The sequence below is a fragment of the Strongylocentrotus purpuratus genome, unplaced genomic scaffold (genome assembly GCF_000002235.5).
Source record: "Strongylocentrotus purpuratus isolate Spur 01 unplaced genomic scaffold, Spur_5.0 spur5_scaffold_8, whole genome shotgun sequence".
In the NCBI taxonomy this organism is placed as follows: Eukaryota; Metazoa; Echinodermata; class Echinoidea; order Camarodonta; family Strongylocentrotidae; genus Strongylocentrotus; species Strongylocentrotus purpuratus.
The window spans coordinates 7,686,040-7,713,403 of record NW_022145614.1 but is presented as its reverse complement, the minus strand read 5'-3'; the positions used below and the strand labels follow the sequence as shown (position 1 = coordinate 7,713,403).

The window sequence follows — 27,364 nt, the reverse complement described above, 5'->3', positions numbered from 1 at the left end:
TATATTAATAAGGAAGACATTGCCTATAAAATTCTGTCAAGAAAATATTGTAGGCGATATTTCGTCATCCTTCGAGGAAGAATATTTTTTAAAGGAAACAGACGATATTTTATTTTGCTATTTTGTAAACATCTTAAGGGTTGAGGACACAGTATTCAACACGTTACAATAGGAGACGTATCAGTCATCATCCTATATAGATGAATATTTGAATATCACCATGTGAAAGATAGCGTGGTCAAGCGTGGGTCAAGCCGAGGAGGGGGATTAGTGCATTGGATTGTTTTAAAGAGGTTGTGTCACGCTCTCTCTCTCTCTCTCTCTCTCTCTCTCCCTCCCCCTCCCACTCTCTCTTTCTTTCTCTCCCCATCCATCCCCCCTCTTCCTCTCTGTCCATTTCTATTCTCAGCTTATTGTCCTCTTACTTTTTTGCCATCCGATTTTGGTCAAAGCTACATCACTAATACTATACAATACGTCCGCTGGATGATATACGTAACATCTTGTTTTTAAACAATTTACATTTTAATGAAGATCTGTGTGCTTTTTAACTGTCAAAACAAACACCCCCGGATTTCTGAGTAACCAGTTCGTACATTCATCACTCAGTTATGCTGGTTGGAATACCAGTACGGTTGGGTCACCTCGTCTATTGTATCTGGGGTAACATATTCAGTTGGATTCTATCGGCGGATCCAGGGGAGGAGTATATCAAAGAATTAATGTTATTAGATTGGTTGTGTTGCGTTCTTTTTTTTTTCTCCACGACCATGTGGTCTGGATTCACGGAAGGCCTTGGAGTAAAATGCGATTCTTTGGCGGCGAGCGAATCGTATTACATGCGTGATGGCTTGCCACGAGTAAGCAAATGCTTTGGGGGTATCAGGGTCAGAATGGTTCTGTCATGAGAATGTAGGGAAATATTAAAAACGCGAAAAGACAAAGGGAGATAGAGGAGAGAAGAAAAAAGAATGTTAATAATCATTGATATATTTTTAAAAGCGAGAGAGGGAGAGGAAGAGAGATGGGAGAATAATGGTTATTGAAGACAAATTGATCGTGAGGAAGGGAAATAGAACTATGATCAAATAAAAACAAATTAATCGCAAATTTAGCAAAAAAGGAAATAAGATGGGAAGAGTATAATGGAGAGAGAGAGGGGGAGAGAGTGAAAGAGAGAGAGAGAGAGAGAGAGAGAGAGAGAGAAAGGAAAGGAGAGAGGTAGAGAGACAGAGAGACATACAGAGGCAGTTAGAGTCAAACAGAGATACACACGGTAATCCAAACAGAAGAAATCTCTAATAATTGGATAGTACAGAAAGAGGGAGTAAAAGATGAGTAGACTAAAAAAACAAAATGCAAATTGAGCAAATTTTCATCGTAACGACCTCGACAGTCACGGTGAAATTTAGGTCTAACTAAATTCTAAAATCCCTCTTGAGATGTACAGCGTGTTGATTTGATCATTACAATAACACAGTCAATAAACCTATTATTTCATCCATCGATATTGCAATTCTCTCTCTTCCTTTCCTCGTCTCCTTTTCGATTTCAACTAGGGGCAAGTTTCATCACTGATGGTAGACGTTGATAACTGATTAGTGATCTATTGATTTCTATATCATCTTTATAAAAAAAAAACATATTCATGTGCATCAATGAGGTATTTTACGTTTGATTCATTTACATTTGATACATTCTCCAATATAGTACATTACATTATATTGAAATTAGAGAAGGTATACGAAAATAAGTTACATGACTGTTTAAAACATAATATATGCATAGGATGTGGGCTACAGCGTAAGCGTTAAGCTTGATGTGCTTGCAGCCCTAAGTTAAACTAAAAACATAATATCAAAGAGAGAGAGAGAGAGAGAGAGAGAGAGAGACTTGCTATTAAGAAAGATAGAACCAAAGTGGGAAGACACAAGTATGATCAGGGGCATTAATTGAGGAGACGGATTCTACCCATGTTCCTACCCTACCATCTTCTCCCCCGGCCATTAACAAAAACATTTTTGTTGGGAATAATAATTTATACGGATTTCGGCAAATCGAATATACAAGTAAAGGTGGTCATATTTGTGGATGCAGTGCGTATGGTGGTTGTACTAGTGTAGTGGTCATGGATATAGTCCTTGGTATGGCTGTATTTAATAATGGGTATCATGGCGGTCGTGATAGTAGTGATGGTTGTGATGGTAGGAGTATTAGTTTTTGTAAATGTTTTTATTTTTGCAGTCGTTGTAGTGGGATTGTAAGTAGTTTTTGGTAGTAATGCCGATGACACCTTGTACAGTAGATATCTTACAACGTATTAACGATAACCTTCTCAATGACGGGGCTCCTTTGCTCACCATATTTTCATCATTTAGAATCATGATAATACGACGCCATTTTCTCATATAGTCTGGCAGAGGCCGTGCTAGATAGGAAGGAAAAACACAATATCTTTGCAACTTGTTGTCACAAAATATTAAATATTAACTCGAACGCGTCAATAGGTATGATGCAGTCACGATTGAATTTTGTTGTAACAAAGTTATCAAAAATTTACCAGAACGTGACGTAAGAGATGGTTTATCTTAAAAATAGAGTTGTAGTTTATCATGTATAAAGAATACTTGAATATTTACGAGAGTGCGTTGAAAGCGTAATATAATAATTTACGAGAAAACGTTAAAAACTGTATTGTGTTGGAAATTTTCTTTTATAGAGAGAATGTCGTTTACTTTTGATCTTCCATCATTGAAATAATACATTGCTTTTATCGATTACTAATTTTATAGAATTATACTAATTTTCGTATATACCTGACTACATAGAATCAGAGATTAAAAAAAGTTTTCTTTTGACGAAACACACCAACAAAAAATCAAGAAATGTTAAGGTTGTAATCATTTATTTAATTACTTTTGTCCTTTTTATTATGATAACATGTAAATTGATGTAAATATATGTGAAATATGTGAAATGAAATACCTCGGTAAGAGGACAAGAACAAAAATATAGAAACAGAGATAAGCACATTTAAACGCAAACATTTTGTGATAAGCCAAATATTATCAAAACGAATTTTATTTGAATTTCGAAAATTAAAATGATAGCAGTAAAATATATGAATTTTGCTTGAGATATAAATTGGTAGCATGTTGGGGAAGTACATGTAAAGGTAACCCTGAATCTAGGTCGGCCATTCCTCGATTCGGCCGGTTAGTCAGAGAAGGACGATAATGTATGTGTATTGACACAGCGCAGGCAAGGAAAAGCGCACTAACGAATTTCAGCCTGCATCTGTGTAAATAGTATTGGCAACCACCACAAACTTCCTAGATGGCAACCCGGTGACCTTTAAAGGAAAGATCTCCTCTATAGTGACTATGTAATTTTAACATCAAAATATGCAACATCATGCAAAAGAATGTACCAAAATATGCAAATATAGACCACCTTGGTGTCAAAAAATGAGAATGTGGTTGCCTGAATGTATGTAATTTTATTTCAAATTTTTGCATGGGATGGGAGAGGGGGGCTGCACCCCTTAAGCCCCCCATTTCAATCCCGCCTCGTTTGCCTGTGCAGCTATCCCTTTTACTTATTCAAGAAAACTATATTTTCGAAAATGCCAGCCAGGTAACTCTAGGTTTATATAGTACACCATAATCTCTAGGAATCTCTACTCGGAAGAAGTGAAGAAAAAAAAATTCTACAAAATGAGCAGCTAGATGATTTCAAGAATAAATAATTTGAAATAGGATATAAAGTTAGATGCAAATGTTGTAAATTTTAATCCACTGAATCTGCCAACGAGGTACTGATGTATTATGCAATAAAATTGATATTTGCAAGTTTCACTTTCTGTTAACACCTTATGTCATGTTCTTTTCTTTTTTTGGATCACGCACATTAACTCTCACATCAACACGTACTTTCCTTCTAGGCAATGCTTTTGTCACATAGAACTTTATATGTTAATTGTTAGCGTTACGTAAAAAAAAATATCCACGTGAGATAGGGATGATCTTCCTGTAAGCTCTTCTCGTTGTTTAACTTATTTAAGATGGAGTTCTTTCATCCGGTGTGGTTTGAGATCAATATAAGAGCGGTTTGACAGATTGGATGTATAACGTTTCCCAACGCACTTTACACGATCTATACGCTCGTCATCTGGTTGGCTAAATTCTGTTTAAATTGTATTAAGATTTCCCCCGGGTTGCGGCTGTGTTTATCTGAGTGAGAAAGCTGATGCATGCAGCCACTTCACAACGTGCCCCCTGCATCGCCAGCAGCACGCAGCCAGGGAGAAAATGGGTGGGCACTTTGCATATACGACAGCGAGCTCCGTCAGGTCTAGCAAATGGCGGAATAGTTTTTATCTTATGAGGGTCTTATGAGCGTGGAGCTATTAGAATGCCTGGTAATGTGTTCTAGGGCTTAAGGGAATGGGTGATTTGCTTTTACAGTGTTTTTATTTTCGAGACGGGATAGTCTTCCAGTGGACGAAAGTGATTCGGTTTAAAACCGTTTTGTCTTGGAAAGATCGTTTCAATGAACAACGCTAATAATGAAAGCGACCGCCTGCATATCAATTTCTCTAATTTATAGGCAGTTACTGTTACGCGTGTAGCATAGATTCCTCAATGAAGAAGGCTCCTTCATTGACGATAATGTTGTCTGCTTGAGTTCACATAGCACCAATGTGAAAAAAATCATACACATTATAAGAGGAAATATCAACACCCCATCCCCCACCACCACCACCACCATCACCACCACCACCGTGCATTTGTTTCACAAAAACTTATGACGACACGAAGTGGGAAATTTCAAATTCACCGGAAGGTCAAGTCATGATGACCTCCTGATTCTTAGATTTTGATCTTCTTATTCATGGTTTTCTAATGAATGTTTTTTTTTTTTGTCTTCTATTTCTTCTTTTTTTCTTCTTCTATAGTTCTTCTGGTCTTTGTGACAGTCACAACCTACGGACAGGAAGGAGCAGGTAAGGCTTAATTTATTGAAGAAGAAGTTAGAAAATTGGATTATCAATGAATCTAAAGGCTTTTTCATTTCATCGTTTCGTTTCATTTATCGTTATTACCAAACATAAAATAAAACGATATAACACGATGACGTGTGCAGTACATGGTTGATAATAATTCTCTCTCTCTCTCTCTCTCTCTACCTCTCTCTCTCTCTCTCTCTCCCCTCATCTCTCTCTCTCTCTCTATCCCTCCCCCACACATACACATACATCTCACCTCATAAGTCGAAGCTCATTTGTATTTATATTTAACCTTCTTACATGCTGATATTTTCAGTCGCACATCTGATGACTATGGTCGTACTGACCTCGTCCGACATAGTATCCCGACGGGTGACGCTTAAAAGCGATTGTATATTACGAAGACATCCCATTCAGAATATGTAACATTTATAATTATAGTGAAAAACATCGATCATAAATGTTATTGTGATAATGAGAATAAGGTCACTGGAAGATTTTGTGGGTATCGCATTCAATACATAACTCATCGAAACATAGTGCCTGTACCCTTTCGGAATCTATACTTTCGCGGCGCACGATCGTCCATCACAAGGAATGAAACGCATTTCCTATACACCTGGGTATAAAGTGACAGTTGTAGATGAATGTCCTGTCTAAACAATACTTACCTTTCAAAATGTCCATTGACAGTCCAGTAAATGCACAGCTTGAGCACGTGATAACATACATCCTGTCCAAAGAGAAATGATTTTGTTTCAGTCTACGGTGCTCTAGAATTTGTGACACTCAAGTCTGAAAAAAGGAGACATATGAAAAAGAAATTGTTTCTAATTACTACCCTACGTGAAATATGATACCAGACAAATCCAATGCAAATATATCATTTTAGGCCAATTAATATTGTTGGACTTGCTGCACTATAAGTAGTTTGATCAAGCCGGATAGGGGGCAATATTGAAAATGTACTGCAGTTGGATAATATAAGTCGTTTTGCAAAAAGTATGCATATATATTATGTCGCAAAGATTAAGTTAAATTTCCTAATAGTCCACCAAAAATCGTTTCGTAAGAACACGAAATCTAATAGTTTTCTATATATATATATATATGTCTTATGTATAATTTCTATCTTGATATTTAGCCGACGATGGACCTAGATTTCGATTCCCGGCGCCACATCGCTACGACCTGGCTACATGGTGTGAAGAGAAGTACTACCCAGACGATAAAGACGGAATGTTTAAAAGCCCCAACTATCCACTCGAGTACAACAGCGATGAAGAGTGTGTCTATAGCTTTGAAGGTACATTTAGTATTTTGTTTACTCAACATCATTACGTCACAATACGATATTGCCGCAACTCTAGCCTGCGTCTCTAGAGTAATTTTTTCTAGCTCTCAGTAGAAGTTTTGACGTACCGATTGTAGTGAATATTTAGGGTTAGGGTTACGTAACCCCATTATTCCTGTCTTTCGAAGGATTCTTATCCTATTCTACATTCAGAACAACTCATTCTTACGGAGCTCTTGATAAATCGTGCTGCAACATGGCAGGCTTGTGATTTATCATGTATCAATGCATTCATCATGTAACTAAAAATAATTTTCTGGGAACCGGAATGGTGTCTACTCGTATTCTGACACAATGTCAACATCTTTCTGCATGGCCCTCATCACACGATACCATGTTGTGTCTCTCTAATAGTGCATGTAACACCAATGGAAAACACATGTCTGTATTATTATGTAGACCAAGAAACATGAATCTTGATTCTTGAATTTTTATCAAATATCGGGCTGCGTGGTCTAAAATGTGTATGTATTTGCCCAGTGATATTCATAATGGTCCACAGGACTTTAATCAAATAGCTCCCCAAATTCATTCAAAAGATGAAGTTTTCCAGATGCTTAACAGATCAACAAAATTGTATGTAATGGCAGCTGTTTTCTTGGAGTAATATCAAGAATGGAATTGAAAAAATGTAGCATATTATATTACATCTGTTAATACAATAATGGGGACTTGTTGAAAACTCCGATATGTCGGTTCGCCCACTAAGTTGGCAAATATTCATCTAAACTTCATTTCTAAGCCTCAAAAGGACTTAAAACCTGGAAAATATTTAACTTGTATTTTGATCTAATATCTGATTTTAACCATGTTGATTACTTTGATTTATCTTCAACTAGCTGCTGAGAACGAGGTGATCGAGCTGGTCTTCCATTCAACCTTCAACGTAGAGGGCTCAGCAGGATGCGAGTATGACTACATCGAGATCCATGACGGTCGCTATGGTTACTCACCTCTCGTCACCCGTGACTGTGGTCACATCGCTCCTCCTAGGATAGTGTCCTCCGGAAATCATCTTCTCATGTTCTTCATCACCGATAGTTTGCTGGTGGAACAAGGCTTCGCCGGGATGTTCAGGTATCTGCCAGGTAAGATCGTGTTGACGCCCTCTGGAGTTGCCACTGGAATCATCGAGATCGAATCAAAACGGTAGAAAGAAGAAAAAGAAAGAAAGAAAACAAAAAGAAATAGGGAAAGGTATGTGACCATAAGGAACATGAGAAGAACAAAAGATATTCTTCTTCGCTCAATGGCTCTGCTCCATCGAAAATCAAGATTACGATCACTGAAAAATGGAGCTAAACAGATTAATTAGGTCCTTAAGTACATGCGAAAACTCATTTTACATGGTTCACGTTCTTTTATATAATATACCACGTGGATAACAGTCTGCAATTTGTAAAATAAGATAAGAACTAGAAGAAATTACAACAATAACAATTCCTTGAGAAATGTTTGGCTTGTCCAAAACAAACAACAAGTGAAATATATTTCACAAAATGAACTCCTACCCCTAATTTTCCTATCGTTGTCGACACTGAGCTTTTGACGGCTTGAAATCGAAAAAAAATAATCCTTTAGGCAATGATGGTGGGGTTAATTCTTATATTTAAGTCACTCCGTCAAACGGACTCCAAGCTGACTTACTATTGGTCACAAGGTAATGTAATTGTTATTGTCTCGTTGGTATAAATGCATGGGGGATAAGTATAAAGAAAAATTATGAAATTTTGGGGCAACTTTTTTGAGCAACTTTTTATAATGTTTTTATGCTGAGGATTACATGGCTTTTTTTTTGTTTATTTATTTCAGCTCCAACTAGACCTCAAGCAACAAATGTTGCGACCAAAGGAACATACGGACCTGAAGGTAAGCACAATCTAAAATACTATGATTTGCATTAAAACCATCTCACAAATGTGTGCATGACCGTGGCGTATATGGAACCATGAGGGACAGAATGCTCCCTGTATGGGTGGAAGCGGAGTGAATATGGGGGTGAATGTGGAGGTATTGTGGTATAGTGGTTCATTCACTTGACTCTCAATCTAAGGACTGAGGGTTCGAACCGGGGTTCGAATCCAAGCCCGGTGCCAACGTCCTTTGACAAGACATTAATCCATATTTACCACTCTTAACGCAGGGGTTAAATGGATACCAGGTATGATGATAAATTCATTGTAGTTTTTCCGGCATTGTGACAGTCTTTAAAATGGCGCCTGGTTAGAATGCTCCCCAGGGTGTGAAAAATGTGCATACATTGTGTGCGGGAAAAGCCTTAATCCGATGATCGGGGTAATAACGTGATTAAGGTTGTGTTGCGTAGATCCAATACAAATGTTAACAAAATGTTTTCTTTGCTATCAAACAAGGAGAGAGCATTGATGGATGTGCCTCTCCATTACATTACAGAGCATAAGTTTAAAAGTTTGAAACCAAATACTCATGTTATAACAATTAATGGACGAATACGGGTTAGTGCGAGATAATTTTCGAAGTCAATACAGAAGTGAAATAACAAAAGGACAAGAAGGACAAGAGAGCATTCCGACAACTTGAATGAAAACAAATCATTAACGAAGACGAATTTATCCTGAACTAATGTCTGACCTATAGCAAAATAATCTCTGAGAACAATACGTAGCTGGATCATATTGTGCGACCTGATGCGAGATTGTATTCATGGGAATATTCCATTCCAATTTTCATTTCATACTTCATAATCATGGGTTAAAGACATGTCTATGGTCCATGGAATCCACATAGAAAGTCTTTTAATACTGGGGGAGGAGATAAGGAGAGCCTCTACTTAAGTCGTTAAAATAATTTTTACAATTGATAATTGGAAGAAGAAAAAAGAAAAAAGAAAAATATATATATATAAGCAAGTTTAGTGAAACTGCAATTTCTGACAGTGCTCAATATATATATATATATATCGTACCAATAAAGTGTAACCTTCCAACTCCTATATCTTGTTGTTGTTGGGGGTGTAAATGAAGCACACAATCTCTACGTTCCTATCGTTTATGTTTCATTCATGTTGGGATCGTTGTATATATACTTTCAGAATGTTTCTTTTCGATTAAGGATGAGTTCTGACCACAGGACATCTTCAGTATAGTAGTCGAGGATTCTTTCTCAACTTGAAGTAAATTTCAGTAATGAAAGTGGTTATGTAAGTTGTCTGTATCCAAATAAGAGGAGGGGGTGGGGTAGGGAAAAGATAATCTCAAAATGAATACATATTTCTCTTCAATGATAGAGAAACATGAATGAAATAGAACATCTCATAAAATAACATTCAGTAAGATTTCAATTATATTATGCAGATACCATTCCATGTATCTTGTGAGATATTTGTGTATTAAATTTTGATGTCGTTATATTTTTTTTTCTTTTTCAGAATGTTTCTTTTCGATAGAGGGTCACGATGGCGAGATCTCATCACAGGATGTTTTCAGGATTCTAGATGAAGAAAAGAGATGGCCCACCAAGATCGACTGTACATGGGAGGTCACTGTCCCTCCTAATAACAAGGTGTGTAGCGATCAATCTTCCGGAATAGGAGGGATACAAGTAAATGAAAGAAAAATCCAAACTTTTGTAATAAGTTCATTTGTAGGAGAGCAGAAAAATAAGATAAACAGAATGGCGAAGTTGGAGACAAATCGCACCAATGATAACAGAGTTATGAATGTTTGAAATATGATATCACTAAATATATGTGAATTTCACATTTATGGCAATTCGAAATGTGAGATCACTGAATATATGTGAATCTCAAATTGGCAATTCGATAGGCGGACAATTCCCATGTTGGTCGCGCATAAAAATATCTTTGATTTTCTATTTTCCTCCAAAGTGCCTTCTTCCTTAGAGAATTACTCAAAATATATTGAGGACATCATATTATCATTGGTTCTCGAAAGAGAAAAGAATGTTCAAAATACATTATGATACAATAACAGGCACTACGTCATATAATAGTGACGTTGCCGATTCAGCCAATTTGAAGTACCCATACTTTTTACATACATATCTTTCTTATTTTGTGCCCGATTTCATTCAAACTTTCAACCATCTATTTCTCTGTTTGTTCTTCTTTCTTTTACAGTATTTGTCTATAAAGACTGGATTTCCTTTAATAACTCAATATAGAAAGTTAAGCTTTTTTAATTGCGTAAACGTTCATGATTATGTTCTGTCGGGACGGGCATTCCTGGACTTATTTAAAACTCGAACGAGATAGACGTGTACAAACATTCATCGGTCTTTCCAATATCACGTCAAAGCTGAAGACATTCCTAACACTACACTAGGAGAAACATAATCCCCCTTTTGGAGGAAAGAGCTTGATCCATTGATTTATACAAATCTCCTTAACAAATACGCAGATGTTTTGCCAAACTGTATCCCTTAGTTTCATAGATTTGTTGACGAACAAGGCTAGTTATTCTATTCATATCTTCTGCAGGCAAAAATGTACAAGCTCTTTGAGTAATGTGATAGAGATTGAAAAGTCTTTGCTGGACTTCGTAAGCTAGTCCTACTTCACAAACTAACGAAAGAGAATCTCTTTCCCCCTGTCTCTGTCAGATAATGGTCGAGTTTGCGGAGTTCTCACTGCATTATGTCAATGAGTGCTACATGAATCAAATCATGATATATGATAAGTATGCCTGGGATTTGAAGAGAATGAAAACCTTCTGCAGCACGTCAGCTCCGTCCATCATGACTACCAGTAACAGGGCTTATATCCGCTTCCAGGCTCACAGTCGGAGTGTCAAGAACTATTGGAAGATCGTCTACACGGCCTACAGAGATTGTAAGAAATGCTTCTGATTCATTCTGTAATAAAGTGCATGAAGTTGCCGTTTTAAAAACCAATAGACATCTTCGTGTAATCCGATTGATAATTATAAAGTAATTTGAGTAGAAAATAAGAAACATACCTCAATTATTCGGTAAACTGTGCGTGTTTTCTGCCATGCTCATTATCATTAACAGTTGAGGTTCTATCAGGAATATAAAGAAAAGAAAAGAGAAAATAAGGAAAGTTTAATTTCTTTACAGTACAATTAATATTGAACATTGTTTGTCTAAATTGTCAAAATAAAAGATGTTACAATGAATATACTACCTCAAAAGAAATGTGTCCCATTTCATTTAATCAAAGAATAATATTTATTTCAATAATTTCACTTCCATCACTTTTGAAAATATGTGAACTTCTCTCTATTACAGACGAGTGCAACGAGACAGCATCGTTCACATGTGGTCAGTACATGTGTATTAATCGTGACTTAGTGTGTAACGGAAGACAGAACTGCTATAACAACGCATATGATGAAGATGATTGTGGTAAGATACCAAAATATAACTGCCTCTCAACATCATCTTTAATGATACTTCCTTCCCAAGTTCGGGTACTCTAATTTTCCGAAAGCCATATGTTCCGACATATCTATGTCTCGTCTCAACTGTGGCACGTCATCGCTATGTCTTGTCGCCCTTCTGTCTCAACAACCCTATGTCTTGTCATACCTATGTATCGTCACCCCTTTGTTTCGTCCCACCTATGTCTCGTCAACACTGTGTATTGTTTCACCTATGTCTCGGCATTACATGTCTCGTCACCACGTTGTATCGTCACCCCTTTGTCTCGTCACCCACTATGGTATGGTATGGTATGGTATTTATTTCATTCTTCATAAAAAACATATACAATACATACAGAGTATTAAAAAAAAAAGAGAAATATATAAATACATGTAGAAGGGTAACATTACAGATAATATGAATACAATAAAATTAACAAGGAAACTAGTTAAGAAAGAAGATTCATGTCGAATGAGGGGTCAACAAAAAAGAGCATTTAGCCTTGTTAAACGTTGACCCCTAAACAAATACGTAATTAACATAACATTAAGAAGAAAAAGAAAGCAGGTAGAAACAGTAAAACGGAAAAGGAAAACATTATACCAAAAAAACAAAAAAAAAAACACATATATATATATACTATGATATTCAGGTTGTTGAGTACAAATTTGATAAAAACAATCGGAAGGAACGTTTAAAACTATTTAAGGAAGGTTGATTCTTTAGATGGTTTGGAATCGTGCTCCATAGATGAGGACCTTTATAAAAAATAGTAAACTTTGAAATATTAGTTCTAACTTTTGGCAGATGGTATTCAACAGCATTACGTGTATTATAATTATGTATGTTACTATTTAAAATAAATTTTGATGTAAGTGGAGATGGTAATAAACCTCTAGAACACATAAACATAAATATTGCAATATTCAATCTATTAATGTCATAAACATTTAGGAGATTTAACTGGGAAAAGATTGGCAAAGTATGAGCATGATATGGTGAATTAGAAATTATTCTTATGGCTTTTTTCTGCAAAACAAATAGTTTAGTAATAAAATAATCATGATTGTTTGACCAAGCAATATTACAATAATTGACATGGGAGAAAATCAATGCATAATATAACATAACTAAAATATGTCTTGGAAAATGTCTCAAACGGTAAATAATGCCAACAGCTTTGGCAACACGATTGCATACGACACCAACGTGTTCATGCCATGTTAAAGATTCATCGATATGAACACCTAAAAATTTCACACAAGAAGTACGATTAATTTGATGACCATAAAAATTGATTGCAAAATTATCTTCAATACGTCGTTTAGTGAATACAATATATTGGGTTTTAGCAACATTCAAAACTAGTTTATTGTTGATCAACCATTCACTTAATTTATTTATTTCAGAATTGAATGAATCAACTAGCGTACGGAGATTATTATGAGACATGAACACGCTGGTATCGTCTGCAAATAATATAAAATGTAACAAATCAGATGAATTCACGATATCATTAATATAAATTAAAAAAAGTAAAGGACCAAGTATTGAACCCTGGGGCACCCCACAACGAATGGGCAAATATGAAGATTGTTGATTTTGAATAGAAACAAATTGTTGACGATTTGATAAATAATCTTTAAATAATTGCAAAAGAATTCCACGAATACCATAAGCCTCTAATTTACGTAACAAAATTACATGATCTAAAGTATCAAAGGCTTTACTTAAATCAAGAAATAAACCAATTGTGAACTGTCTAGAATCAATTGCATAAGAAACTTTATCAATGAAATTAAGAAGAGCAGTCGTTGTGGAGTGTCCCGTTCGGAAACCATGTTGATTTTCAGACAAAATATTGCACGATGTTAAGAAAGTACTTAAACGCTTATATAAACACTTTTCAAAAATTTTAGAAAAAATAGGGAGGACAGAAATAGGCCGGTAATTATGTACATTAGTGCGATCACCACTTTTAAAAACTGGAATAACTTTGGCTATTTTCATTTGATTAGGAAAAATACCAGTTGACAAACAAGAATTGAAAATAGAACAAAGAGGTACACAAATCAAATGTATAATTTTCTTGACAACAGTAATATTAATATCATCATAACCAGCACTGGTACCATTCTTCAAACAACGAACGATATCGATAATTTCTTTACATGATATAGGAGTAAAATATGCTGATTTGTCATTAACAAATACATTATCATTGTAGAAACGGTTGGAATATTGCACATTGTTTGTCAGATTGAAACCAATATTAACAAAATATTCATTAAAGCTTTTAGAGATATCTTCTTTGTTTGTAATTGTGGAACCATTTACATCAATTTTTTCAACACAATGTTTGACAGATTTCGTACCAAGTTCTCCATTAATAGTCTTCCAAATTAGTCTAATATCACCCTTATCATGATTAAATTTATCCTTAAAATATTGATATTTAGCTTTCTTAATTTCATTTGTAACTTTATTTCTGTATTGTTTGTAAACTCTTTTCCTATATTCAGTTGAATTTTTCAAAGACTTTTCATACAATTTCCATTTCTTTTTAATTTTTTTCATCAATACTTTATTTATCCATGGTTTATGCTTACGTCTATTAACATTTATTTCTTGCAAAGGAAAGCATTCTTCATAAATGCGAATAAATTTTGACAAAAAGCAACTATAGCTCACATTACAATCACTTGATTTCAAATTCCATCTGACATTTCGCAATCGTTTACTGAATTCAAAAATATTACTATCATTAAACTGTCTTTTGCTTATTACATATTTCTTTTCCTTGATTTTATGATGACAAACACTAAATACAGGAAAATGATCTGAGATATCAACTAAAATAGCACCGTTTAATTTATTAGTAACATCATTAGTAATAATATTATCTAATAAAGAAACACAACGATCGGTCACCCGAGTAGGGTGATGAATGAGTGGATACATAGAAAAAGTTACCAGCATATTTAAAAAGTCATTAGCTTTATGACAAGATGTGGTATTTAATAGATTAATATTGAAATCTCCCATCAGATATACAATTTTATTCTCTGTGTTTATTTTATGAAGAGCTGAACCAGTTATATCTAAAAATTCTTGCACAGACTGATCAGGTGGCCTATAAATTACTCCTATAATTATGTTCTTATTACATACATTCTCTATTTCAATAAATATACTTTCTATTATTCCATTGTTAATATCTAAATCACCTCTATGTTTATGAATCAGATTTTCCCGAATGAACACACCAACACCCCCTCCTCTCCTCTCAGCTCTACTATTATGTAAGAAGGTAAAACCTTGAATATTGCACAATAACGAGTTGTCTTTCAGCCAAGTTTCAGTTACGCCCATAACAGAAAACTGAAAATTCAGACTATTTAACAAAGCAGAAATACCATCAAAGTTACTTAGAATACTACGACAATTCATATGTAATATGGAAAAATTTATCGAGTTCAAAGAATATTTCAAAAGGGTAGAATTAAGGTCATCAGGCAAATAAAAAGATTGATCTATTCCAAACGTCTCATTATCTCCAATCATAGGTGACAAAATATGGGAAACTGTACTCAAATCAACATTACTGATCGCACGTTCATATGATGCCCGAAGGGTCATCATTCACACGTATACACATAAATACACAAGAATAAATATTCACAAAACCAAAGTTATTACTACTATTACATAAAAAAGAAAAAGAAACAAAAATGTTCTAAGAGTACAGAGTACTGCAGATTTGGAATGCACCACAGTAATTGCATGATTGATAACAATGGGGAAATGGGTCTCTGTAGAGTCAGTGATAGCTTCAGTGCTAGAGAAAAGTCTTTAATAGTCACTTTAAGTCATTTTCGCTCGTAATTAATCGTTTAATTTGTTTGCCTCCACTCGTTGGGAAGAGGCCGAGTATTCTGCCATCGGAAGACCATGCGGTAAGTGTCTTCTCACAATTTTTCGCTTTTGATAGTAAGTTAGCGTTTGTCTTGGTAAGGTCCTCGTCGATCCCCATTCTTGTGCCTTTCAGTTCGCGTCGCTTTGACAAGACAAGACTCCGCATCCGGTACGACACGAATTTAGCGATGATGACGTCAGGTTTTGTTCCGTCATTGCGTTTGTTGCTTCTTGTTGAACGGGCAGGGGGATTCACAGATTCCGTAGTCTTTGTAGGCAGGCGGTGTGATCGTTCGATGTCCTCTTTCTTCAAGGTCACTTTGAGCCTTTCTCGAGCAAGCTCACAAATGAGGTCATCAGTGTCCTTTCCCTCTTTGTGTGCGACACCGTAAAAACGCAAACAATTGCGTCGCGAGTATTGTTCTTGGATGTTGGCTGTGCGCTGGACCCTGGTCAGCGATGATTGTTGGTCTTCAATCAACTTTTTTAGATCAACGATCTCCTTCTCCCTTTCATTGAAACGACATTCTAGGTCCATGATCTTCCCTTCATTTATATCAATTCTATTCAAAAGCACGTTGATCTCTTCGTGAAGGGCTTCTCGGACTGTTTGTCGGATTGAATTAAGAAATTCTTCTCCCTTTATGTACCGCTGGATAGCGTCATTAGCAACGGATTTCTCCGTATCACGTGATGAATCTGAAGGCATGATGGCGGTAAAATGCAAGAGGGTGTAGAAGCTTTGCGATTTAGATGACAAAATGAAGTAAAATATGAAGATATGGTGGAAAATTAAGCCAATACACAGACAACGGACAAGGCCTATGTATATCCAAAGTTGCAATATGTAACATAAAAGTCACAGGAAGCTGAAGTTTGAGATAGCAGAGATATTATAAGCGGTGTTATGAAATGGTTCATTAAAATCATAAATATCAAGAAAGGAGAAAAGTCAGATAATGTAGTTGACCCAGGATATAATCTTTAGGTGCATTCCAAGATGCAAAATTATTGTCAAAATATCACATTATAACAAAATGCACAGGCCAGGTTCAAGAGTTACGTACCAGAAGTTCCAGAACATATATTGTCAAGTGCGGGTCTACCACAGCTGTACGGTGTACATAGCCAACACATTTGGGGTAGTCGCAAAACTTTGACGAAACCACATAAAATCCATAAATTTGAGGTTAGAAATCCATGAAATCATCCAGAAAGTATCACAATATGCACTTGCAGATATAAAGTCAAAATAATTCCAGTAAATAAAATCCAGTACATAAAATGCAGTTTTTGCTTCAGAAAAGCTTCAGAAAATTTCAGTGCGGTCGTTCGCGGTCGTTCCAGAATCTTCATTATGTTTTGTCACACCTATGTCTCGTCACCACTATGTCTCGTCACGACTATGTCTTGTCTCCCCCATGTCTCGTCACCAAATGTTTCGGCACTATGTTTTGCCCTCGATGTTTTGATAACTCTAATGTTTTGTAACTCCTTTGGTTCGCGTTCCCAATCTTTCAGCACCCCTTTGTTCCGACACTCCTGTGTTCGACGACCTTATGACTTGACACATAGAAATGCTACGACACGCATGTTAACTCACCCCAAAGTTTCAACACTCTCGTGTTTCGGCAACCCTGTGGTTTGACATTCCTTTCTTCAAATACCCTTATGTTCCAACACCACAATGTTTCAACACCTATACGTCTCGCCACCCCTATGTTTCGACATCCTTCCTCAATTTGAATTCTTACACCCCGTTCTTCCGATGTTCCAAAGGCCCTGTGTTCCGACACAATTTTATGCCTTATATCCCCGACAATCACCACCAGGACAATTACCATCTGTCAGCATGATGAGATAGAACAGATGACGATGCAATTAAAAGATTTACATGATTCTATCTCAGTGGCAGCATTTAGAGAATGAAATGTACTAACGTAAAACAATATCAATAATTTAAAACACCACTCAATGACAGAATTACAATCCTTTATTGTTATAGACAATACTCTCTACCAGTAATCCTTTTTTTATGCAGTGATATATATGATTTAATATATACATGTATATATATATATATATATATATATATATATATATATATATATATATATATATATATAATATATTTATTCTTATCTCAGAACCGGAGAACCCCACTTCGCTGCTGAATGGAAAAATTGACGCCGTGTTGGGATGCATGATGTCCATAATCTTCCTCGTCACCCTCATAACCATCTGCCTCACGTGTCGACATTCATGGCTACGAACTCGTGAACGAGCCAAGGCGATGTCGACACGACGGAAAGCTGAGAAACAAGCCGTACAATATATGATGGACAACGAAGCAAACGCAGACGCACAAGAACTAAGTCCAATGGGAGAGCGCGAAACTACTAATTACACAGTGTGGAACAAGCCCAATAATTTGGCAGACGATAATTTCGTTTCTTGTAATAATACGTCGTCTTCGGCTAGTCGCCATCTTGGGACGGGCAGGGCTTCGCTGACCTCACAAGTGAGTGATTATGTAGAGCATATGATGGATAGGATAGGGAGTGTTCATGGACAAGGTAGTGGAGGGAACAGCGAAGGAAGGCTGACCCGAGCTAATGCCAATAATGTGTGGACAAGACAATCATTTAGCGACCACCCCAGGACGGTTCATAAACATCCTACCAAGGATATACAAGTTCATGTGTAAGACTTCTTCAAACACCTATGATTATGTAAGCTTCATGTGTGTATAAACCAATATTGCCAAATTAAACTTGAAGACCGAGAGGGAATCTTGGGCATCCTTGCAATTTTGATAAAAGTAGCGAACTTCCATTATAGATAACCATCTCTTACCAAATATTCCTCCTATTTATCACGTCTTGGTGTTGTCGTATATTTATCGTATCCTCTCTTCCAAATCGTAGTTTGTTCGTGATGTGGTCGGAGATATATCGTGCAGCCAAGCCTTTCAAGCATAATCTGTGCGTGTGCGAACCTCAAGAGAATTGTGTGCAAAGGTGCCGAGACCGAATGGTTCTTGAAGTCCGTATGGATTCTTAATTCATAATAGAAAGCTGTCCGTATAGGTACGATGCTAGATACAAGACTTGTAGGATTCGAGGAAGTATTTTATGATTATTGACGAATGTTACATGTTAGAATCTGATTAGTGCGTTGATGGTATAAACGCTTCGTTTTAACGTTCGCAGGGAGGTGTATGACACATCGAAGGTCAGACGGTGACGCCGATGCTTCGCCATCGCACTCATCAACAGAGCATGTGGATGATTTGTGGGATTGCGGGATGCACGACCATAAACTAACACGAACAATTACCCCCTATTTACCTCTTCATGATTTGAGCTGCATTTTAACGGACAACATTGATTTTATATGTGGACCAAATTGACGAGAGTCCGTCTGAAGAAAACTCACCGAAGATGGATGCAATCGATGTTCTAATTCTTTTGTCTTCTTAAAGCTTACTCGCTCAGTTCATCTGATTTCATATAGTTCATCCATTTAGTTCATCTGAAAAGAAGATGGATCATACTAACAATTATCTCAATACCTATGAACAGTACAATTACCCTTTTATCTAAAATAAAAAAACGAAGAAAAGATGTTTTGCAAGACGTAACATTATTTCCCACACTACACAGAGATACATTCAAATTGTTTCCTCCACATTTGCCAAAAAAAGACGTTGAAAATAATGGAGAGTGTGGTAAGTATGTGATAGTTTTCTCTCCGCTATTATTCACTTCATAAAAGTATTTTTCATTCGGGGTCATAATTATGTGGCAAATTATTATTTTTATCATCGACATGAGAAAGATAATTATAAGCATTATTATGTCTTTATCCAGTATGAGATGGAGAGGACATCCCAAAATCAATAAAACTGTTTGAAACTTACTTTTTGTAGCATTTGATGCTGCGATATTGCAGTAAGTGGCCCAAATAATTGTTTCTTTTTCTTCTTCTTTGGAGCATGTTCCAGTCATCAGAATCATCCGCCATCTTGGATCCGCCAACTTGACCAGGCAAGTCGCCTTCTTTGAGATGGTTTGAAACTAAAAGTAGAAGCATGGGACTGGCATACGGTGACTGAATGCGTTTATCCACACTCATTGTCAGATCAGATCCAATGACAATCTAAGGACACAATCCGATGGATGAAATTACAACTTTATATCAATTGAAAGCTGAAAAAACGTAGAATACAAATATAAAGGAATTACAAATATTTGCCCGTTCCGTCCCCCGCGTTATCCACGGTGGCCTGAAACGTGATTGCCGTGGCTGCCGGGATCATAATGTAAATCACATAGTTGAGGCGATGAGCCGTGCTTAATTAATGCAAAGTCATTGTGAATATGCGTACTCCACTTTAATAAAATGATGTCATCAAGTCGATAGCTATTTTTTAGATCGACAACTTCTGATTTTCAGTCTTCAGAGAGTCGTTACTCCTCTGACAGACAATAACATTGCATATAATTGATATTATTGTAAGTAAATGTAAGGTTTCTGTTGATATATAATTCATCTATTTCATTTTCACTTCCGACAGGGTCCTCATAATGTTTCTCAACATACAGTTGCAACATTGAGCTTGAATGATAAAAACATGTACAATATAATTATGTATGTCGGATTTGCGCACGTGTGCGAAATCGGGTGTGGGGTAATACAATTTAACGAATAGCCCATGTTCGTAATGTAATCAGATTTAACCCATTTTGTTAAGTATATTGTTACAAATTAATCATTCATCTGTTAGTCAGATTGCGAATTGCATACATTACGTGGTGCTAGGTAGGACAAGCCGTGGTGATTGTCCTATCTATCAACATTTAATGTATGCAATTCGCATATGAATATTGAAATACAATTATTTGTAACAGGTAAACGAAATAATTTGAAACAAAGATTTGTGCATTAAATTTGATGATATTACGAGAATGGAGGGGGACTATGGGCTATTAATTGTTTCAAAACATAAAAGTTTTACCTAATGATCATAAATTGCCCTAATCTGTCACCCACTGTTTACCAACACGTGGATACGCCCCAGTCTATCTGCAAGGACTTTGTTTTTCGTATTGTTCTTTTTTCTTAGTTTAAAAACAAAATCCAAGTCATCAGCAAGTTCCACAGTACCGGACAATACAGGGGGCGTCGGCCTATCTTTTGTATTTAGGAGGGGGGATGCGTAGTGTTTTAATATTTTCCTCAGTGGACTGTACAGTTAAGTCAGAATTCATTCAGGGGCAACCTCCACTACCCCATCCCCGCCCCTCTTCTCAGGTTCGTCGCCGCTAGGGCGCTAGGCACTCTAAAGGAAAAGGGAACGAAACTCAAATTCACTCATGTATATTACTTACTTATAGCCTAATTAATCCTTTTCAGTATGTTCATATGATGTAATAGTATCATCGTGCTTCCTCAAGTAATTAGGTATGATAATGTTGTTAATATCGCTCAGATTTTGCGATTATTTAAATAATTTCAGCCATATAAACAATTTTAAGATTCGCATTGTTGGCTTGCTATAAGGTGTGTGTAACATTAAATTCCGAAAAATTGCGATATGTCTTAACAACATCAATATTCTGTCATCCGTTTATGTGTAAGTTGTTGCATGTGTTTCTCAGTTTTGTTTTGATTTTTTTATACATGACTTTTATTGGTTTACTGTGTAAGTATACGTTTTTTCTAACTCTCTCAACCCCCCTGTATTTTTCTCCTCTCTTCCTCTCTCTCTCTCTCTTTCTCTCTCTCTCTCTCTCTCTCTCTCACTCACTCCCTCTCTCGCTCTCTCTCTCCCTCTCTCTCTTTCTCGCTCTCTTCCCCCTCTCTCTCTCTCTCTCTCTCTCTCTCTCTCTCTCTCTCTCTCCCTCCCTCTCATTGAATGTGCTTGTCTTTCTATATCGGTGCAATAGATACAAAATAGTTACAAAATGTCAAATGATAAAATCTGTCATACTGTTTCATGCTAAAGCAGGTCAATGTAACGAAGCATTTTCACCATCGAGGTGTTCATTGTAATACTTGAGTGTTTTAGGCATGCTTGTCAAGGAAAATTTGAATATTTGTTGATTTTATCAATAAACCGTTTCACAGGGAAATAGAAAGAAATTAACGTCTCTGTGAATCAGTGGCGTACCTGGGGTACTCCGTCAGGGGGGCAAGTGACCGAAACAAACAAAAAAGGCGGTGCTAATTTTCACTTCTGGCGAGCGAGCGAGCGAGCGAGCAAAAAAAAATCTTTAAGTAACGTTTGGTATATAAACTGGTATTGTTGCAAGTTGGGGGTGGGAACATTCACTTGTTAGCGACGTTAATTTCATTTTTTTGCAAACTAGTGTAGCGAGCAAGAAAAAAAATCACTTCTTTTTTAATAATTGCCACTTAAACTTGGTTCAATTGTCCCATGCAGGGCGCGGGAACAATATTGTGTTTAGGGTGATTTTATACCCATTTTAGCTAGCGAGCGAAAATACATCTTTCTCTCAATGAATTGCTATATAAAATTTGTTTCATTGTTGCAGGTAGGGGGCGGGCACATTCGTGTTTAAGGCAATGTCAATCCCATTTTGGCGGGCAGGCAACCCCCTACATTTCTCTTTTTAATGATATTGTAGCAGGTTAGTGGTGGGCACATAATTCCACGAGCTAGCGAGCGTAGCGAGCGAAAAAAAAAAATCACTTTTTTTTTTATAGGGAAAATATGGTACATAAAACTTGGGTTCATTGTTCCATGTCAGGGACGTGATTATTAAAAGCGGTGTTAATTCTATTTTGGCGAGCGAGCGTAGCGAGCGAGCAAAAAAAAATCACTTCTCTTTATAGGGAAAATATGGTATATAAACTTGGTTTAATTGGTCCATGTCAGGGACGTGATTATTAGAAGCGGTATTATTTCTATTTTGGCGAGCGAGCGTAGCGAGCGAGCAAAATTTTTGTAATGATAATTGGTTCATAAATTTCAGATTTTTTTGTTGCAGGGCAGGGCTTACACAATCATGTCTAAGGTGATGTTAATTCCGTTTTGGCGAGCACGAGCACACCAAAACTTCTTTGAATAACGTTTCGTTCATAATTATTAACTGGTTGTTGCAGGTTTGGGCGGGCACGTTAGCGGTGTCAATTCCATTTTGGCGAGCGAGCATAGCGAGCAAGCAAAAAAAATAAATTCTCTTTTAATAGAAATTAATAAATAAACTTGTTTTTATTGGTGCAGGTCAGGATGGACGCAATCGCGTTTAACGCGATTCAATTCCTTTTTGGCGAGAGGGCGAAAAAACTCTTCCATTTTTAATGATATTGTTGCAGGTCAAGGGTGGGCACAATTGTTTCCAAAGCAATGTCTATTCATTTTATTCACGAGCGAGTGTAGCGAGCGAGAAAAATGAATTAGTCTCTTTTAGTAACATTTGGTACATATATTGTGTGTTATTGTTGCCATGGTTGCAGGTCGGGGCCCGTCGGGGCAGGCACAATTGTATTCTAGGCAATACTAATCCTTTTCTTTTTTCAGGGGGACGAGGAAGTGAAAACATTTAATACAAAATAGGCTAGCAAGCAGTTCACGCCAGCGAAGTGTTTCAAATTTGTTATATCACTTATATTTTCCTATTTTCATTTGTTTTAATTTTTCAGGGCCGTATGCGGAATATTTTTCTGATGGGGGAAGGGGGAAAGATGCGTTAAAAGTTTTCGAAGAATCTCAAACGCAAAAGGAGTGAAGGGAGTTCGAGCGACCGAACTGGTCATGAGGGTACTTTTGCATTTTCAAAAGTAGAATTGAAGGATTTGGTATAGGCCTACACTACATTTTCAGGAAAAAAACTGTACGATTTCAAAATATCTGGGGTCAACTGCCCCCCCCCCCCCTGGTGCTTACGGCCATGTTCTTTATTTTTTTTCCTGAAAATGTAGTGTAGGCCTATACCAAATCCTTAAATTCTACTTTTGAAAATGCAAAAGTACCCTCATGACCAGTTCGGTCGCTCGAACTCCCTTCACTCCTTTTGCTTTTGAGATTCTTCGAAAACTTTTAACGCATCTTTCCCCCTTCCCCCATCAGAAAAATATTCCGCATACGGCCCTGAAAAATTAAAACAAATGAAAATAGGAAAATATAAGTGATATAACAAATTTGAAACTCTTCGCTGGCGCGAACTGCTTGCTAGCCTATTTTGTATTAAATGTTTTCACTTCCTCGTCCCCCTGAAATTCCTTTCCTTTTCTTTTCCCTTTTTCTTCCTTTTCTCTTCTTCTTCCTTTTTTCTTTCCTTTTTTTCCTTTTTTCTCTTTCTTTCCTTTTTTCTTTCCTTTTCCTTTTTTTCTTTTTCTTTCCTTTCCCTTTCTTTTCTTTTCTTTCCCCTTTTTCTTTTTTTCCCCTGGAGCCCGTCAGGGGGGGCAGAGTGCCCCCCCTGCCCCCCCCCCCATAGGTACGCCAGTGCTGTGAATGAGCCTGGGAGTCAAAGTTTGTCAAAATACTGTTCGGTAGTGAGCCCTCTTGTGTTGTAATTGGGTATATTTTCCATCTCGGTTTCAAGTTGGTGTAAACGAGATTTCCGGGATGTTTATCAAAGGCAATCGAAACAAATAACACATGAAACTAAACACCCATGTTGTTTCAATACAAACAACTAAGACACTTTTATATATAAGTTTATCGGGATAAATCTAAATCCCTCAAACAAAGACCCAGTAGAATATTATTCTATGTTATCCTCATGGTGTTTCTTTTTCACATTTAGGAACAGTTTTTTTTATTTTATATTATTCCATTGTCTGCATTTTATATTTCTCATAAGCCTGGTGCAAACCTAAGAATGTCGGAATGTACTATTTCTGAATGTTAACAATATGAAGAGTAATGTTGTGTTTAATGTATGGTTGAAGTAACTGTATTGTTATTTTCTATTCTGAACATTGAAGGATAACATGAAAATTATGTTTTCAGTCGCACATTCGGGAATGTAATGTTATTAATGAGCCCTAATCAATTCATTAACTGAGAAAGGTCTTTTGGTGAGGTCAAATGTAATGTTGTGGAAGATCCATGGTAACGATCTACGTCAGATGTTTAGATGATTGATTGATATGCATCTTGTATACATCCATATTATAACTAGTCCTTTTTCGATGCAATATTATCATTGGTATGAATAAATTATAATACATGTACTTTATATAATTATGCAAAACCGTGAGATCATTTGAGTGCTTATTTGTCCATAGTTTGAAGCTGCTAACCTTTTGCTGATGAATGATTATACGTTAAATGCATCTATTGAAATACGAAGCTACAATCATATCATTCTAATGAGCTTCACAATTAGATATTATGCCTATGAAACATTTGGCTGTTTTTTTTTACATATAAAATTAACTGTTATTAGTAGTCAAATAAATGCCAGTTTGGGATTCACGGGTAGGCAATCTTGTTTGATATTGCTAAGAGCTCTCTGGTTAGTTTCTCTGATTTTCTCTTTTCAACCCAAATCATCTTTACTAATTATTGATACCCTTAATTACAATCACGAACGAAATAAAACACTCAACACTCTGCGAATACAATCTACCATATCGCAAAGAATACGAAATATTTGCTCGAATTTTCATATCAAGCTTTTGTCCGTCAACAGTCCCCTCACAAGCTATCATAATGAGTATGACTATGGCATTCCTGTGTTATGACACGGATTGCTTGCAGTAAGAAAGGGGGCGTCCCATACGTGACGCGGAAATAAAGTTAGTCGTGTCATGGGGCAATCATTATCCAATGAGGGATAGTATGTCGCCATATTAACTCGACATCTTCCGGCCTTAGCACCAAATGTTTAATTCACGTTAGCTCTTCCTTTCGCAAACAAAGCATACATTACCATCCTCATTGCCCCCGTTACTCATATAAGATGAAAGGGGGAGGGGAGATGAGAGAGGGGGAATTTGAGTGGTGAGTGAATTTGGAGGATAGGTGAGTTGAGGGTGTGCGTAAGTGAGGAGTGAGGGTGTATTTTCAGCTGATGTGAGAGTGCATAAGAAGGGGAGGAATAAGGTAAAGAGAGCAGGAGGGAGATAGATAGAGAGAGAGAGAGAGAGAGAGAGAGAGAGGGAGAGAGAGAGAGATGGGGGAGGGGTAGAGGGAGAGTTGATATGGGTGGCATTTGACAGCTCGTCGCAATGAAAGTCGTTTAAATTTCTGCAAGCATTTATACATAAAGATTAACAGTCATCAGAGGAACTGCCTGTAGTCTATTTTGAAGTTTCAAAATGTCGTCATTCTCTCTCTCTCTCTCTCTCTCTCTCTCTCTCTCTCTCTCTCTCTCTCTATGTCTCTCTCGTTGTTCTCTCACGCCTCGTACCCTTTTATTCTCTCCTATTCTATCTCGTTCGCCCTCTTTTTTCCTCCTTCTCTCTCTCTCTCTCTCTCTCTCTCTCTCTCTCTCTCTCTCTCTCTCTCTCCATCTCGCTGTCTTACTTTGCGCTTTTACATAATGTATATATATAAAGAGATCCATACACATACACATTCTGCCTAATCATTTCCTAGGGATGTTGCTCGAACCCAAGAAGATCTGCTACAGAGCGGAGCCTGGAAGGCCCATAATGCATAATAGGCAACACGCACTGCCCGTGGCTTCAAGATATTCTGTGACAGTTTCTAACAGTGATAAATTCTCATCCCGAGGCGAAAAGGGGAAAAATAAGGCCTATGTTACATTATTTTCAAAATAAGAAATCCTTCATAGCCAGCGTCTGATGTGTGAGCAGGAGGGCCCCTCCGACTCGCCCGGGGAACCTTCGGGGGTTGAACATGATGGAGGAGTAAGAAACGCGGAGAGAAGTATTCAGGCAAGAAGGAGCTCTTAATTTAAATTAACCCACGACAGAGCTAGAACAACAACCTCAAAATTTGACACGGATACATTTTTCCTGACTTATTTCCACCTTTTGGGAAAAGAATGAAAGAGGGGAATTGTTAACAAGGAGAGAGAGAGCACTGAGAACAGGAATAACAGTTGAACAACTTAAACCCAGCGTGAAAATAATGTGCAGTAGCTAAGCCAGCTCAATTCATTGTTTGGAGATGTATCAGAACCCAGTTTTTCATGATTTTCGTGGTTTTCATGATTATTGTGCTGCCTACAAAAAAAAAAAATCGGAATTGATGGCTATTACTTACAAAGATGAAAATCATAATGATGAGGGTAATAAAAAATTGATAACAATTCAATATAGTATCTGATATCAGCAATTGTGCTTTTTTAGATGTTAATATATATTTCAAAAATTAATCTTTGGAAGGGGAATAGTATGGATACACTGAAGACAAATTTAAATAAAAACTATATACAATACTATCATTATTATATAATAAAACACGAGAGCATTTATTTTCATAGCGAGTGATAATAAAGACTTACATAGTTTACAACTTTCTGATTAAAGCTTTGATACTATTTACAGACGAAAACAAATCATGATCATTGATTAGATAATAGAAGAGAATACTTTAAACAATGGTGAATTAAACATATATATGTTTTGAAATTACATACACGAATATCCTAAGAAAACAAAGCTAACGACAAGATATATTTCTTTTCCTAAGAAATTGTTAGTTACATGTTAACTCCATGTATAGAATAATACTGAAAACTGCTACATTTGGCAAATCA

The 27,364-nt window shown here is 36.6% G+C and overlaps 1 protein-coding gene across 1 annotated transcript; it reads left to right on the top strand.

Annotated features, from left to right (window-relative positions):
• The first annotated feature begins 4,413 nt into the window (after window positions 1-4,413).
• Window positions 4,414-19,228, top strand: LOC100890656 (neuropilin and tolloid-like protein 1). The gene is made up of 9 exons (XM_030975592.1): window positions 4,414-4,420; window positions 4,958-5,005; window positions 6,153-6,314; window positions 7,202-7,450; window positions 8,175-8,231; window positions 9,769-9,902; window positions 10,962-11,190; window positions 11,610-11,726; window positions 17,807-19,228. Exons 1-9 carry the CDS (start codon window positions 4,414-4,416, stop codon window positions 18,364-18,366), a joined length of 1,563 nt encoding a protein of 520 aa, XP_030831452.1. The 3' UTR covers window positions 18,367-19,228.
• The last annotated feature ends 8,136 nt before the right edge of the window (window positions 19,229-27,364 follow it).